This window comes from Aptenodytes forsteri, unplaced genomic scaffold (assembly GCF_000699145.1).
Source record: "Aptenodytes forsteri isolate BGI_AS27 unplaced genomic scaffold, ASM69914v1 Scaffold151, whole genome shotgun sequence".
NCBI lineage: Eukaryota > Metazoa > Chordata > Aves > Sphenisciformes > Spheniscidae > Aptenodytes > Aptenodytes forsteri.
Genome location: NW_008795939.1, coordinates 5,893,046 through 5,905,570, shown reverse-complemented (window position 1 = coordinate 5,905,570; position 12,525 = coordinate 5,893,046). Strand labels below are relative to the sequence as shown.

General features: G+C 40.3%; 1 protein-coding gene across 2 annotated transcripts in view; it reads right to left on the bottom strand.

Annotated features, from left to right (window-relative positions):
* PCSK5 (proprotein convertase subtilisin/kexin type 5) overlaps positions 1-12,525 on the bottom strand; it is a 271,155-nt gene that overhangs the window by 100,989 nt on the left and 157,641 nt on the right. For both annotated transcript variants that reach the window (XM_019473650.1, XM_019473649.1), the window contains exons 11-12: positions 1,982-2,099; positions 711-899 (exon numbers count right to left, since the gene is read on the bottom strand). In XM_019473650.1, coding sequence (XP_019329195.1) covers positions 711-899; positions 1,982-2,099 — 307 coding nt within the window. The remainder of the gene's footprint in view (positions 1-710; positions 900-1,981; positions 2,100-12,525) is intronic.

Sequence of the window (12,525 nt, the reverse complement as noted above, 5' to 3'; positions counted from 1 at the left end):
GCTGTTGGAGCAGGTCCAGAAGACAGCCATGAAAATGATCAGGGGGATGGAACACCTCTCCCATGAAGAAAGGCTGAGAGACTTGGGGTTGTTCAGCCTGGAGGAGAGAAGGCTTTGGGGAGATCTTATTGCAGCCTCTCAGTACTTAAAGGGGGCTTATAAAAAAGATGGTGGCAAACTTTTTAGCAGGGCCTGTTGTGACAGGACAAGGGGGAATGGCTTTAAACTAAAGGGGGGTAGATTTAGACTAGCTTTAAGGAAGAAATTCTTTACTGTGAGGGTGGTGAAGCACTGGCACAGGTTGCCCAGAGAGGTGGTGGATGCCCCATCCCTGGAAACATTCAAGGTGAGGTTGGATGGGGCTCTGAGCAACCTGATCTAGTTGAAGATGTCTCTGCCCACGGATGCCCAAAGATGACCTTTAGAGGTCCCTTCCAACCCAAACTATTCTATGATTCTATGAAATTGACTAATCTTTGTTTTGGAGATTATGTCCTTCAACAGCTTTACAGCCTACTCTTCTACTGATAGAGATTGGCATCTTTGAGTTCATTTGCACTTCACTCTCCCCATCTCTCTCAGAAAAAATAATTAGCCTGTGTCTGCCAGCGAACCTACTGTAACGACTTCACTGTTCTTTGGTGATGCTGCAATCTCAGTGCAGGCTTTACATGCTGAATGGACTGTGACGTTGCGTTGTCATACTATACCTGTTGGCCAAAAGCTGTGACCTAGTTCCAGAAGGAGAGGTTAGGTAAATCGCCAAATCTCCACGTCGAGGGTGAGTAATAGTGATGCGCACAACGACATGCTCCAAGTAGATCACATGGTGGTTAGGATTATCTGAACAGCCAGTGGCTTTGTAAATTGAACGGACAACACTGTCAGGTCGTATTGTTCTATAATATAAGCATATAAAACAACATCAGCATTTCTTGCTTGTTCTGTAAAATAAGACAACTACATCTTTTTTGCTTAATAGCGAATGACAGTGTTGGACAATGTTTTCTGAGAAGTCAGTAGCCTATAACCCTTAGTTTTAACACTTACTTCCTAGCTGAAACTATCACCACAGGGTAATTATTTTACTGCAGCTAATGGCAACTACCTGGCTTTCTGTTAAGTACGTACACATGCTAAAAGAGGACAGTGAAAAACCTGTAATAGGAATAAGCCTTTGGGACAGAGCATTTTTGTGGATTAGTGGCCAGCTGAGAATTGCTGGGATTGTCATGGGATCACAGCTGGTTGTTAAGCCCCAGGAAATGCCTGGCATAGCCATAGTCCTTGCTTACGTAATAACAAGTATTACATGTTAACTGTACCAAACAGCATCTGACTCAACTGGTTTAAATTGTCACGACATCCTTGCAGACTATACCAGCTACGGATCGAGTCTGACAAGCATATTTACCAAACAATAATCTTAATGCTTTGGAAGTGTGCCTTATGACTGATGCTGTCTCTGTATCCACAGAGTGCACATACGGAATTTTGCTCTTAATCCTGGCTCTATAGAGACCCTATCCTAGCTAGCAGAAAACAGTTTAGTCTTAGCCTCTGAGCCAGAGACTCTCCTGAGACTGTTTGAGAGAGATAATATCATGCAGTATTTTAATGAAAAGAATATTTGCTTGTTAGATCCTGGACTGATAAGTCTGTACTCATCTTACAAAGGTGACTGAAGTGCACTCAAACAAAGATTCTTCTTCAGTGCATCATCTGTACCAGAATCAATCATTATCCAGCCTGGCTTGTTTTAGACCTTCAACTTCTGGTGCATTCTTTAAACTAGGGCCTTTTTCCAAGCATTACAGGAAACAACCTTTACCGGCAAATGACCTGACATCTGTGAAGGTGATAGAGATCCCCAGTATAGCTTTCAAAATGACACATTATACGCAATGCAAGGGAGGGGTAAATTATACCCAATTTCTTTCCATAAGTTTATGCCAGCAAGAGTTTTGGCAGCGGGTATTACTTGATTTGCCGATCCGTGTTCTCCACACACACGTGCTGTGGAGGGACCGTTGTCCACTTTTCTGCTTCTATCACCATTGCTTCAGCATCCATCAGTCCAAATCCATAGAGGTGGCTCACTGCAAGGTACAAACAGAATATTTGCAATTATAGCATAAAACCTTGTTTTTCATCATAGACTAATTCCAGAGAGTCATATCCTAACAGGAACTGCTTCTTTTCTACTTCTTCCTTGCTTTTGCACAAAGCTCAAAAAATCTCCTTGCCAGAAACAATAATGACGATATCTAATTTGTTCACTGAATCTGTTCACTGCTTTATTACATAAGCACCAAATGACCATCACAAATAACACTGCCTTACCATGAGGAACGAGGACCAGAGCTGCAGGACACCAGGGAGTACAATTGCCTCCGATTGCCCTTTGTCCATGTGCCTTAATTCAGTCCAGTTCTCTTATGTGACGTAACGTTAAAAGGTGTAAAGAACCAGAGGAGGGTTATTTCTGTTACTCAGATACCAAACACATGCATGTATGTAAATATTTAAGGTAACAGAGACATAAATTTAAGAAGGAACAGGCTGTCTTTTGTAACTGCTGTACGCTCTTAACTTCCCTGAATGTAAGCATTATGTGGATGCTCTCCTTCTCCTGTAACGCAGTATGGCTGCCACTGGCCAGCCAACCAGCTAGATCTAACATCTCCCTAAAGCTGTATCCATTATGAGGGTGAAAAGCAATGTTATTTGAAGTCCAGGGCCCTAAAGATAATCTAGTTTTCATGCAGAGTCTGTGTCAGAAAGGCTCCTTCCTCTGTCTCCTTTGTAGATCTGCAGATGGACAGATCTACAGATGAAGTTACTGCTGGAGAGAGCTGTTAACATTGCTGTCGACCTCTGGTATTACCTACTGCATGCATCGCACACACAGTGGTACTATGCGTCCATGCCTGGAGGTTAGCAGTCTGTTAATGCTCATTCCTGGATGTTACAACCTCAACCTCTATCTGCCTTTCATGCCATGGAAAGTCAACAATGGTCCCCTTGCAAGAAACTCAATGCCTAGTAATTTAACTTTAATGCCTGAATATCTTCTACTCAAAGAAGCAGAAGGCTTTAAAGCATCGTCTTTCTTAGGATACAAAAAATCGAACTTTCAAATGCCCAACACCTAGGCAAGGTGAAGTACTTCCAACAGGCTTGTGCCAATTCTGTATCTTTCATTTTTTTGTAATTTTAAGAGTACTTAACTTGATACAACTATTTCAAGAGTTCCAGCAGTTCACAAAGGCTATAAGTTTCACCTACTGCATCAGCTGTGTGTTTTTGGTTGCTGTTCCAATCAAAACAGAAGCTTGCAAATGGATTTTGATGGATTAGAAAGAGCTGCTAGTCATGTTGTTTTATTGTGACGAATCGGTGCTCTTGGTAAAGTTCTGACAGGAGAAGGTGAAAGAAAAAAGCTTCCAGAGGGAGGGGTTTAGATCACAAATATTAATAAATCAGTTTTACTTGCTACCACAGACAGTGCTACCAGAAAACCGTCAGAAAAACGTAAGTGCTATTTTAATCAGTAATGCGACAAGGCATGGTGTAAATCTTTCCAACTGCACTTTGCAGAGGTTTTGTGAAAGCAGCCTCCATTCATTGCCAAACCAGAATTCAAAGGACTCCATCCAAAAAAACCCCAACCTTGTCAAACAAATAACAGTTCAAAGCATAAAAATAATCACTGCTTAAGGATCCTATCTTCCAAATATGGCAGTATCTAATACTGTCTGAAACTGCCAACTGAAGAGGGATCCTCAATGGAAAATACTGCAAGGCGTAATGACTGTGTAATGAAATGGTTTTATTCCCATCTCCTTCCACTTCAGCCCCAAACTGAAGTGCACATAGCATGGAAATCTTCATTTGGAGAGAACTAAGCACAGCTCTCTGCCAAATGAATCAGGTACTGTTTTCAGAAATGAAACACGATGACTAAAATATATGAAAATAATTACATTCAGCCCTCCTTCAGACTCTGAATTCTCTTTAATGTATTCCACAAAAAAATGGACAGGGAAAGAGACATCCTATTTTTACATGTGGGTGGAGGCAGCCAGAAAAAGGGCAAGGAAAGCTTAGATGGAGAAACTGTTTGTACTGAGAAGATGGTTCCTGTGATGGAAATCTCCTTGGTCATAGATGTCATCTTGCAAAAACTGCATCTGCTGGTGAGAGCACATTTATCTGTGAAGTCATTTGTCCGCTCTTACACTGCATGCATTGCTCTGATATTTAAAATTTTAATTAATAATCATTCTGCCTGCTCTGAAGGACAGTGGGAAGAATAAGAGTGTTAACTCACATAGTCTGTAACTGTACACAGTTACTCTGTATAGTACTACAGTTAAACAGTGAGGGGTTGAATTTTCATGAATGGAAAAATCTTTTGAACTAACCCATGGAAAATGCATTTTTAATTCCTGACAGGTAGCAACTTGCATTGGGTTAGCGCTCAGGATGTCCAGCTGTCAGATGCTGTGTGTTCAGCCCAACCACTGAGCACAAAGAAGAGTCAAATTTCTCCTGCACTCACCTTTTCTCACCCAGAAATAAGGGCAAAAGAGCACCTAACATTGCCACCACCAGGCAGTGACCTTCTGATGGAAACTTAAAGTGGTTTTTAAGCCACTTCACCCTAGAAATTTTTTGCCCTAATATGCACATTAAAAATACAAATAAAATCTAGAGAGTGAATTTTCTATCTTTCCTACCCTGAAAATTACTTGGAAGATAGAATTGTGTTCATTTTTCATCCAGAGGAAAAAATTACCACCCAAGGTTATGTGGTTGTGTTAATTGTCCATGATTCAATGCTTAAACTCTCTTGCATGAGAGCAGAGGTGGGAGTGAGAAGTTCTGCATGTGCTGGCTTTTTTTTCCACAGCTGAAACAGAAGTACATTTTTTCCTTGAAAGGCCTTCCCATTGAAATAAAAACTTCCTGACAGTCAGGGGCGCTCCTAAATCCTTCCACGTGGGAAGCTTCCAGGCAGCTGACATTTGGCTGTCTGCGATGTTTGCACTTCAAAGCCCTTGATGCAGTGGGTTGGTTAGCAGCTGCAGGTACCAGCAGAGGCCCATAATTTTCAAAGACTAAATAATAGCAATTTAGGAAAGAATCACAGAGTTAACAAAAGTAGTTGATCTCCTGTGTCTTAGAGAAGAAAGCAGATTTTGTTTCCTACTGCCTTAAATTGCTCCCCTTCATCTGTGTATATGCTAGTACTGCTGTGAACTCTATGCCAGGGTGCCTCTCACAGAGGTTAAAAATTACCTCAATGGTCCACACAGGGCCATAAATGTCTTCTGGGAAACATCTGGAACTGCCACTGATTTGCATGCGAATGGTACTGAGCTCACTTCTGCTAACCCAGATAGCAAAGCAATATTTGAAAGGTACTGATGATTGCAGAGTGAGATAAGCTGACTGCAAGTGCAAAATGCCCCAGGACCTTGCACATACCCACTTATGTGCTCTACATTATCACTGCTGTGAATTGCTACTGGGCTCGGTTGTTGCTAGGAATCATTGAGCATGTCAGAGGGGGTACAGGGCTGTTTTGTAAGAATATATTTGCCTTTCAGAGGCAGAATAGCAATGTGACATTGGTGCAATGTAAGCTAGTGACTAAGGAGCAGACTGTTGCTCTTTTTGAGCTGAAGGGCTGAAAATTATGATCTCCTTGTGATGAAGGTATCCATGGGCAGAGCTGTCCTTGAATCCTCTCTCTACTTATGCAGCAATGCAAACTGATCCATTCCTGTTTCTGCAAAGTTACAGGCATACACAGAGCTTTACAGATGCAGGACAAGTTTCAGAGAAAAACTTGCCTTCTGCAACACAAAGTAAATATTGAGTTTTAGCTGATCTCTTTACTCTTCTTATCATTAAAGAAAATAACATTTCTCGGGGCTAAAGTCCATTTATTTATCCCTGGAGCAATTCCTCTATTAGCGCACCATGAAATCAAGGCCTGCTCAGCTGCTGGATAGACTTCCCCAGCTTTTTCATAATCCCTTTGTTTTTGTCTGAAACTTCTATTGAAAATTCAATAACTTCCTCATTTATATACAAAGAGTATGTAAAGCTACCCCCAAATCTAAAGTCAGCATGTATAACCCACTTGACTTGACTAAGAGAAATATGAAAGGCTGGTGTTGATAAATCGTAACACCGAATCATGCAGACTCCAGGAAAACTGGGCCCAGACACTGAAAACACAGCATTTCCAGTGCCTCAGTGCAGCTAAACTTGATTTGTTAGGCTACAGTTTCATTGCCAGTTATCAAGATATCTCATCAGTAGCTTAGATGCTAAGCCCCCCTTGCTATTTTGCTCATCTGACAAAAAGCATTGCAGAATATTTTCTCCCTACTATATTTTTGGCCTTTAATTTTCTATACTGTGAAAGCAGTGTTGGAAATATAAATATTTTGTATACACATATCAAATAATAAATCAGAAGGAGAGAAATGATAATAACTTCAGCTTGTTAAATGAGGTATATGCAGCTTTCCTAAACTAGATTCAGCTCTTTGATATGTAAATTATTATGACTTGTTCATTTATGCTACTTTAGGATCTTGATCCAGTCTCATCCAAAATGAGACTGACAAAATAGGACTCTAAAATGCCCCCTATACAGTGGTTTTCTTAAATGTTGCTTAGCAAGACTAGATGATGTGAGACTCTTGAGTTACTCTCATCCTATAAATACTTCAAACCAACCTACACCAATATTTTACATTTGATATTTTATTTGCAAATATAAAGCTCTAATTCTATATTACTTTAAGTTTCTGTCGTTTGCTTAGTATATCAAAATGCTTCAACCAGGAAAGACAATTGTCTAAAGAAAATTAGGGGACAAAAAAGGAGAAATGCTATGATGACACACAGCTTAAACTATTTTAATTTTGTTTTGTCATGTCCTAACTAAGAGAACATTGATCTCAAATGAGAATTCATCTTGTTTCAGCCATATTCCTGTTTCATGTCAACCTATGACCAGTAATCTGTGATAACTGGATGTGATTTCTGAAACACATAACTGCTTTACAAGCCAATAACACAACTGTGCAAGAACATTCTTTTTTATTCTTGCTTGTAAAACCAACTCCCTCATGCTTTTCAGATTAAGCACATTATTTGTATTTTTATATTTTACACAGAACCAACCCCTCAATTTTTCTACTTAAAGACAAAGCAAACAGCAAACTCAGTCCTCCCTCCCCACAGAATTCCCTTAAATCCAGGCATCTTTAAAGACTCAGCAGGGAAGGTAGAAGATTGAGTTCTTACTCTTACCATCACACCAGAGAAGGATTTGAAGGACAGAAAGTTGCCCAATAGATTTGTCCTAAAAGTGGCAGCTACAAAGACGCACAATGAGAAACTGAAGGGCCTCTATACCATGGAATCATAGAAGCACAGAATAGTTTGGGTTAGAAGGAACCTTTAAAGATAATCTAGTCTGACCTCCCTGCCATGGGCAGGGACATCTTACTACATCAAGTAGCTCAAAGCCCTGTCCAACCTGACCTCGAACACTTCTGATGACGGGGCATTCACAACTTCCCTGAGCAACCTGTTCGGGTGTCTCACCACCCTCATCATAAAAAATTCCTTCGTTATGTCCAATCTAAATCTACCCTCTTTCCATTTAAAACTATTGCCCCTTGTCTTGTCACTACAGGCCGTGGTAAAAAGTCTGTCTACATCTTTCTTATAACACCCCTTTATATATCAAAAGGTCGCAATAAGGTCTCCCCAAAGCCTTCTCTTCTCCAGGCTGAACACCCCCAACTCTCTCAGCCTTTCTTCATAGAATAGTTGTTCCATCCCTCTGACCATTTTTGTGTTCAGAAAGGCGCTAACAGAATACTTAAAAAATTGCTTTTATTGAGCTTCCAGTTGTGTTTATGTCAATTTCTGTTTTTTGTATTAGTACAAATAATTTCTTCAATAATATACTAACCATGGATTTACCTGATAACAGATTTGACAAAAAAAGGTCAGCCCTCTGGATTTTACATTTTTTCTGTCTGCCAAAAAGCTCCTATTCATTGATAAAATAAAATATAGATTGCCCAGGAACACTAGCGAGACAGCTAGTAGAAGCTAAACCTCCAGTAGCCAGTGTACCTTTGTGAATAGTTTCTTTATGCAACTCTGACACTGCATCACCTGCTATGAGACTTTGCAGCTACTTGAAAAATAGCCCTAAACCACACCATCTTAAAACATTAAAGAATTAAATCCAAGATCACATTTGCATTCACATCCTGGCAGTATTTATCTACTTCAGGAATTTAAAACACATATGGTTATTAAGCATAGACATTGGTTGACAAAAGGTCTAAGAGTGAAATACACTTTTGGGGCATCAGAGTCAGACTCTATAGGTAGCGACAGCAAGTACCACCCAAATACTTCCCCCTCTCACTAGTGTTAGCAGCCTCTGGCCAGAGGTCATTAGTCTTGGGATTCAGCCACCCCACGGTCCACAGTCAGCTGTAAGCACCCATGTGCACCCAGCACGGCCATGCCAAGTTCTCCCCTGCCTGCAGCAAGACCTGAATGAGTTCCTGATTTACTTCTCAGAGCTTGTTTAGGTATGAGTAAACCAGGTTAATGCAGTCCTCAGAGCACATGGTATCTACTGTGCCCTGCATATGGGGACATTTTCCCCAGTCAGAGAAAATACCAGTAAGTCTTGCTGAAAACCTCAGCAGGGTGACCATGAAGATTGGTTTACTTCTCTGCCTCTGAAGGAGCAGGGTTGCAATAGAAACAGAAAACCTGACTACTGCTGGCTGATGATTGCTAAGACAGACAAGCTGCTGCTTCTCTGCAGCAGCATTTGGCTGTAAATCATATAAACCTCTACTGAAGACATTCAATTATATCGCTTGAAATGAGCCAGCTTATGTGAATGGAATAAATCTGAGGATTATGTGCATTTAGAAGGGAGAAAAAAGTTTGCCGAAATAAAGTTGGCTAAGGAGCATCTACAGTAATAGAAGCTATAATTTTTTAACTAGTGATAGCCTTTTTATGTTGGATTTTTTTTTCCAAAAAGCACAAAGACCCATTGAAAAACATGGCAGCTTGCAAATTCTCTTCAAACAAAAAAAGCGATTTTGCACCATGGAACACCTTTTAGGAAAATGTACTCATTTTCTCTATTAGGAGCAAATTTACCCTTAGAGGTACATTTAGGATTCCCTGATAACTCAAAAGCAGCCAAATGTCATTTCACCCTATCAAACAATAAAAACACCTTTCGGTGAGAGCCTCTATGCTAGGCTTCATCTCAGAACAGATGATGACAGATGAGTCAAAGGCACTGTAAGTGGAAATGCTGACAGATCGTTAGCAGGAGACACAAAGATAGCATTTCTGTGCTGTCAGGTGTATCAGACACATGGTGCAGAACATTCTTCTTGTTCTGTGTCGCACAGCGGCTGTGTCTGTTTAGAAGTGTTGGCGCTCCAGAGGGATATTTACACTCAAATGAATTCCTGAGTGAGCATAGGGCTGTGGCAGATTTTGGCAGAGGAAGGATATACACAAATATGCAGAAAGTCACAACAAAGTGTTTTGCAAATTATTTATTAATAATGATGGTGATTTTTAGCACTAAAACTATACCAACCTCACCCAAAAGCAGAGAAATTATTAATTAACTAAGCGGACTTCACACTATCCCCGTAGTGCTATGTAGTAGGTTCTGATCAGTAACTTGAAGCAAAAGGAAGTTAAACAATAAGCCAAGTCTATGCAGATAGCTGCACCAGTAATGCTGGTAATAGACCTTGTGGATGAATTTCTGCATCCCCTGACTTAAAAGCGACCCCCCAGTAGCTGATTTTTCTGGAGGGAAAAAGTGATACAGTTATAAACAACTTCAGGCATCTAACTGATCTGAGTTGTCCTATGGAGGCCCTTATCTTTCCCTATTACTATTAGATGTTCTACTTCCTGCCAGGATGCTCCAAGTGCTTAAAATACTGTATAGTAGATGGTGAGATCTGCTTCCTAACTGGCCTGAATCCTAGTTCCACTAAAATGGACACACTCTGATAATAAAACAACTGCCAGTTTTGTAGTTACTGAAATGCACTATAGCAATGCAACAGCAATGAAGAGCTTTGGTGTTCTCAAAGGCAGGTGCTTGTGTTTTTTAAAAAAGACAGAACTACCCCGTGCACAAGATGTTCACCACTGCCATGGATATATACAAGTATGGCTAGATATTTGCCTAGGACATTCTCACAAGTGTACTGCTTCGATAATTAGTATATAAAGAGGTCATGCAATTGCATATAACTTTTAAGGACTTTTCTTTCAAAATGCAGTCTTCGTTGTCTATAATTAAAGCATTCTGCTCTGGAGAATTGTATCAGTTTATCATTCACTTCTTAAATTTGTTGATCCTGGTTCTTCTTTCTTAATACTGCAAAATGGAAATCTACCTTTCACATTAAGTGGCAGATTCTTAGGTTATGAGTCCATAGGGGAAGACTTCTATCCCTCCCCTTCCTCCCTGCCCCCCAGTCCTTTGCAGAGTTTTGCTAAAGGTCTGAATTGGGCTTGTTAAAAAAAAAAAAAATGTCAAAGATTATCATTCCATAGTGTGCATCCTCTTAGTGCTGTCAGTCCACTTGGAAATGTTTGGAATACTATGAGCTGCAGAGCATAGTAATTGTGCACAGCTTTATATCTAGGACAGATGGACATCAAGTCTGTCAGTTGTTGAGCAGAGGCACTATCTTTTTAAATTCTTTATCTGCTATGCTGGTCATGGTTTCATGACAATCCTGAGTGCTATTATAATAGAAATTTAAAGCCTAATTTTGCCTTTTGCCTGCTGTTACTCCTGCTTTAGAGCTATTTAATTTACATTTTAAAACACGCATAAGTTTGACTCACAATATATGACCCCAGGAAAGCAACCAACTGTAACACAAAATGTCAATCTCCTTTTCTTTATGTATCCCAGCACCGGCCTGAAGCTTCTGCTTTGACTCCATTTTACATTCACAACTCCATTCCTTGCTTTTCAGAGCCAGCAGGGAACAGAGTGCTGCAGAGCCAATGAGTAATAAGAAGCTTTGATAATGAAGAGTTTGAGGCTGGGAGAAGTAATGACACCTCCCTGGCTTCTCTGAGAGATTCCCCCTCCTCCTTTGTACAACTCCATCGCTGGAACTGTACAGATATATTCCTTATCTTACATGTCTTTCAACTGGAAGCAACATTGTTTGGATCTCAATTTGTGCTAGGGGGAAAAAAATCCAATAACCGTGATCGAGGCTGCAGAATTCAATATATTTTCCAGATACCTTCCCCAAATCCCAAAGAGATTTTTTAGGCCTTGCTCAAGGCTAGCAGAGTTCAGATACCTGGCAGTTTGTTTGGGATTAACATATGAAACACTGAAAAATTCCTAATGCAATTTTAATATTACATTTAAGAAAAAATTATTTATAGCTGTGAGCTGAATTGTTGCATGTGGGAAGGAAACAAAAGCCATCTAGAAAGGTTGCAGTGACCACAGAATAAAAAGACAATCACTTTAAACTTGCTGCTAAAAAATGTATATTTTTACTCCATGTTTCCTCAACTAAATTTCCAAATCCCACCTCCAATATTTTCTCTAACTACAGCAATGTTTTCTGTATGAAGCAATGTTAAAGGTTATGGTATTGACCCTGTGTTTCCTATGATATTTAAACATGGTTTGAAATTCCTGAGGACACAGACCTTTTCCTATCATACATTTTCTGTCAGTGCTGGGGGAGACACTTCCACTCACTGTTAGACTAGCCATTAATTGTAGCTGGTTCGCTTCTCTCCTTTCCTAGTGCTAAACTAAACACTGCTCCGACTTCAAACAACTTCCAAGCAGGGGCTACAGGGCAAAAAGTGTTCAGATTAATCTACACCAGTTCAGCTAATATAAGACTAATGCTTACCTATGTGAGTGACTGCTGACATCTCTCTCAGACTTTACATCCACCAACCTGTTGAAGACTTGGTCATGTATGTACGGCTAGATTGACTTTTCCAAAAATACATTTACTTTTCTAGTACGCTTGGTGACAGCTGCCTACTTAGAATCATAGAATCATTTAGGTTGGAAAAGACCTTTAAGATCATCAAGTCCAACCGTAAACCTAACACTGCCAAGTCCACCACTAAACCATGTCCCTAAGCACCACATCTACATGTCTTATGTCTTTTAAATACCTCCAGGGATGGTGACTCAACCACTTCCCTGGGCAGCCTGTTCCAATGCTTGACAACCCTTTTGGTGAAAAAATTTTTCATAATATCCAATCTAAACCTCCTCTGGTGTAACTTCAGGCCATTTCCTCTTGTCCTATCGCTTGTTACTTGGGAGAAGAGACCGACACCCACCTCGCTACAACCTCCTTTCAGGTAGTTGTAGAGAGCGATGAGGTCTCCCCTCAGCCTCCTCTTCTCCAG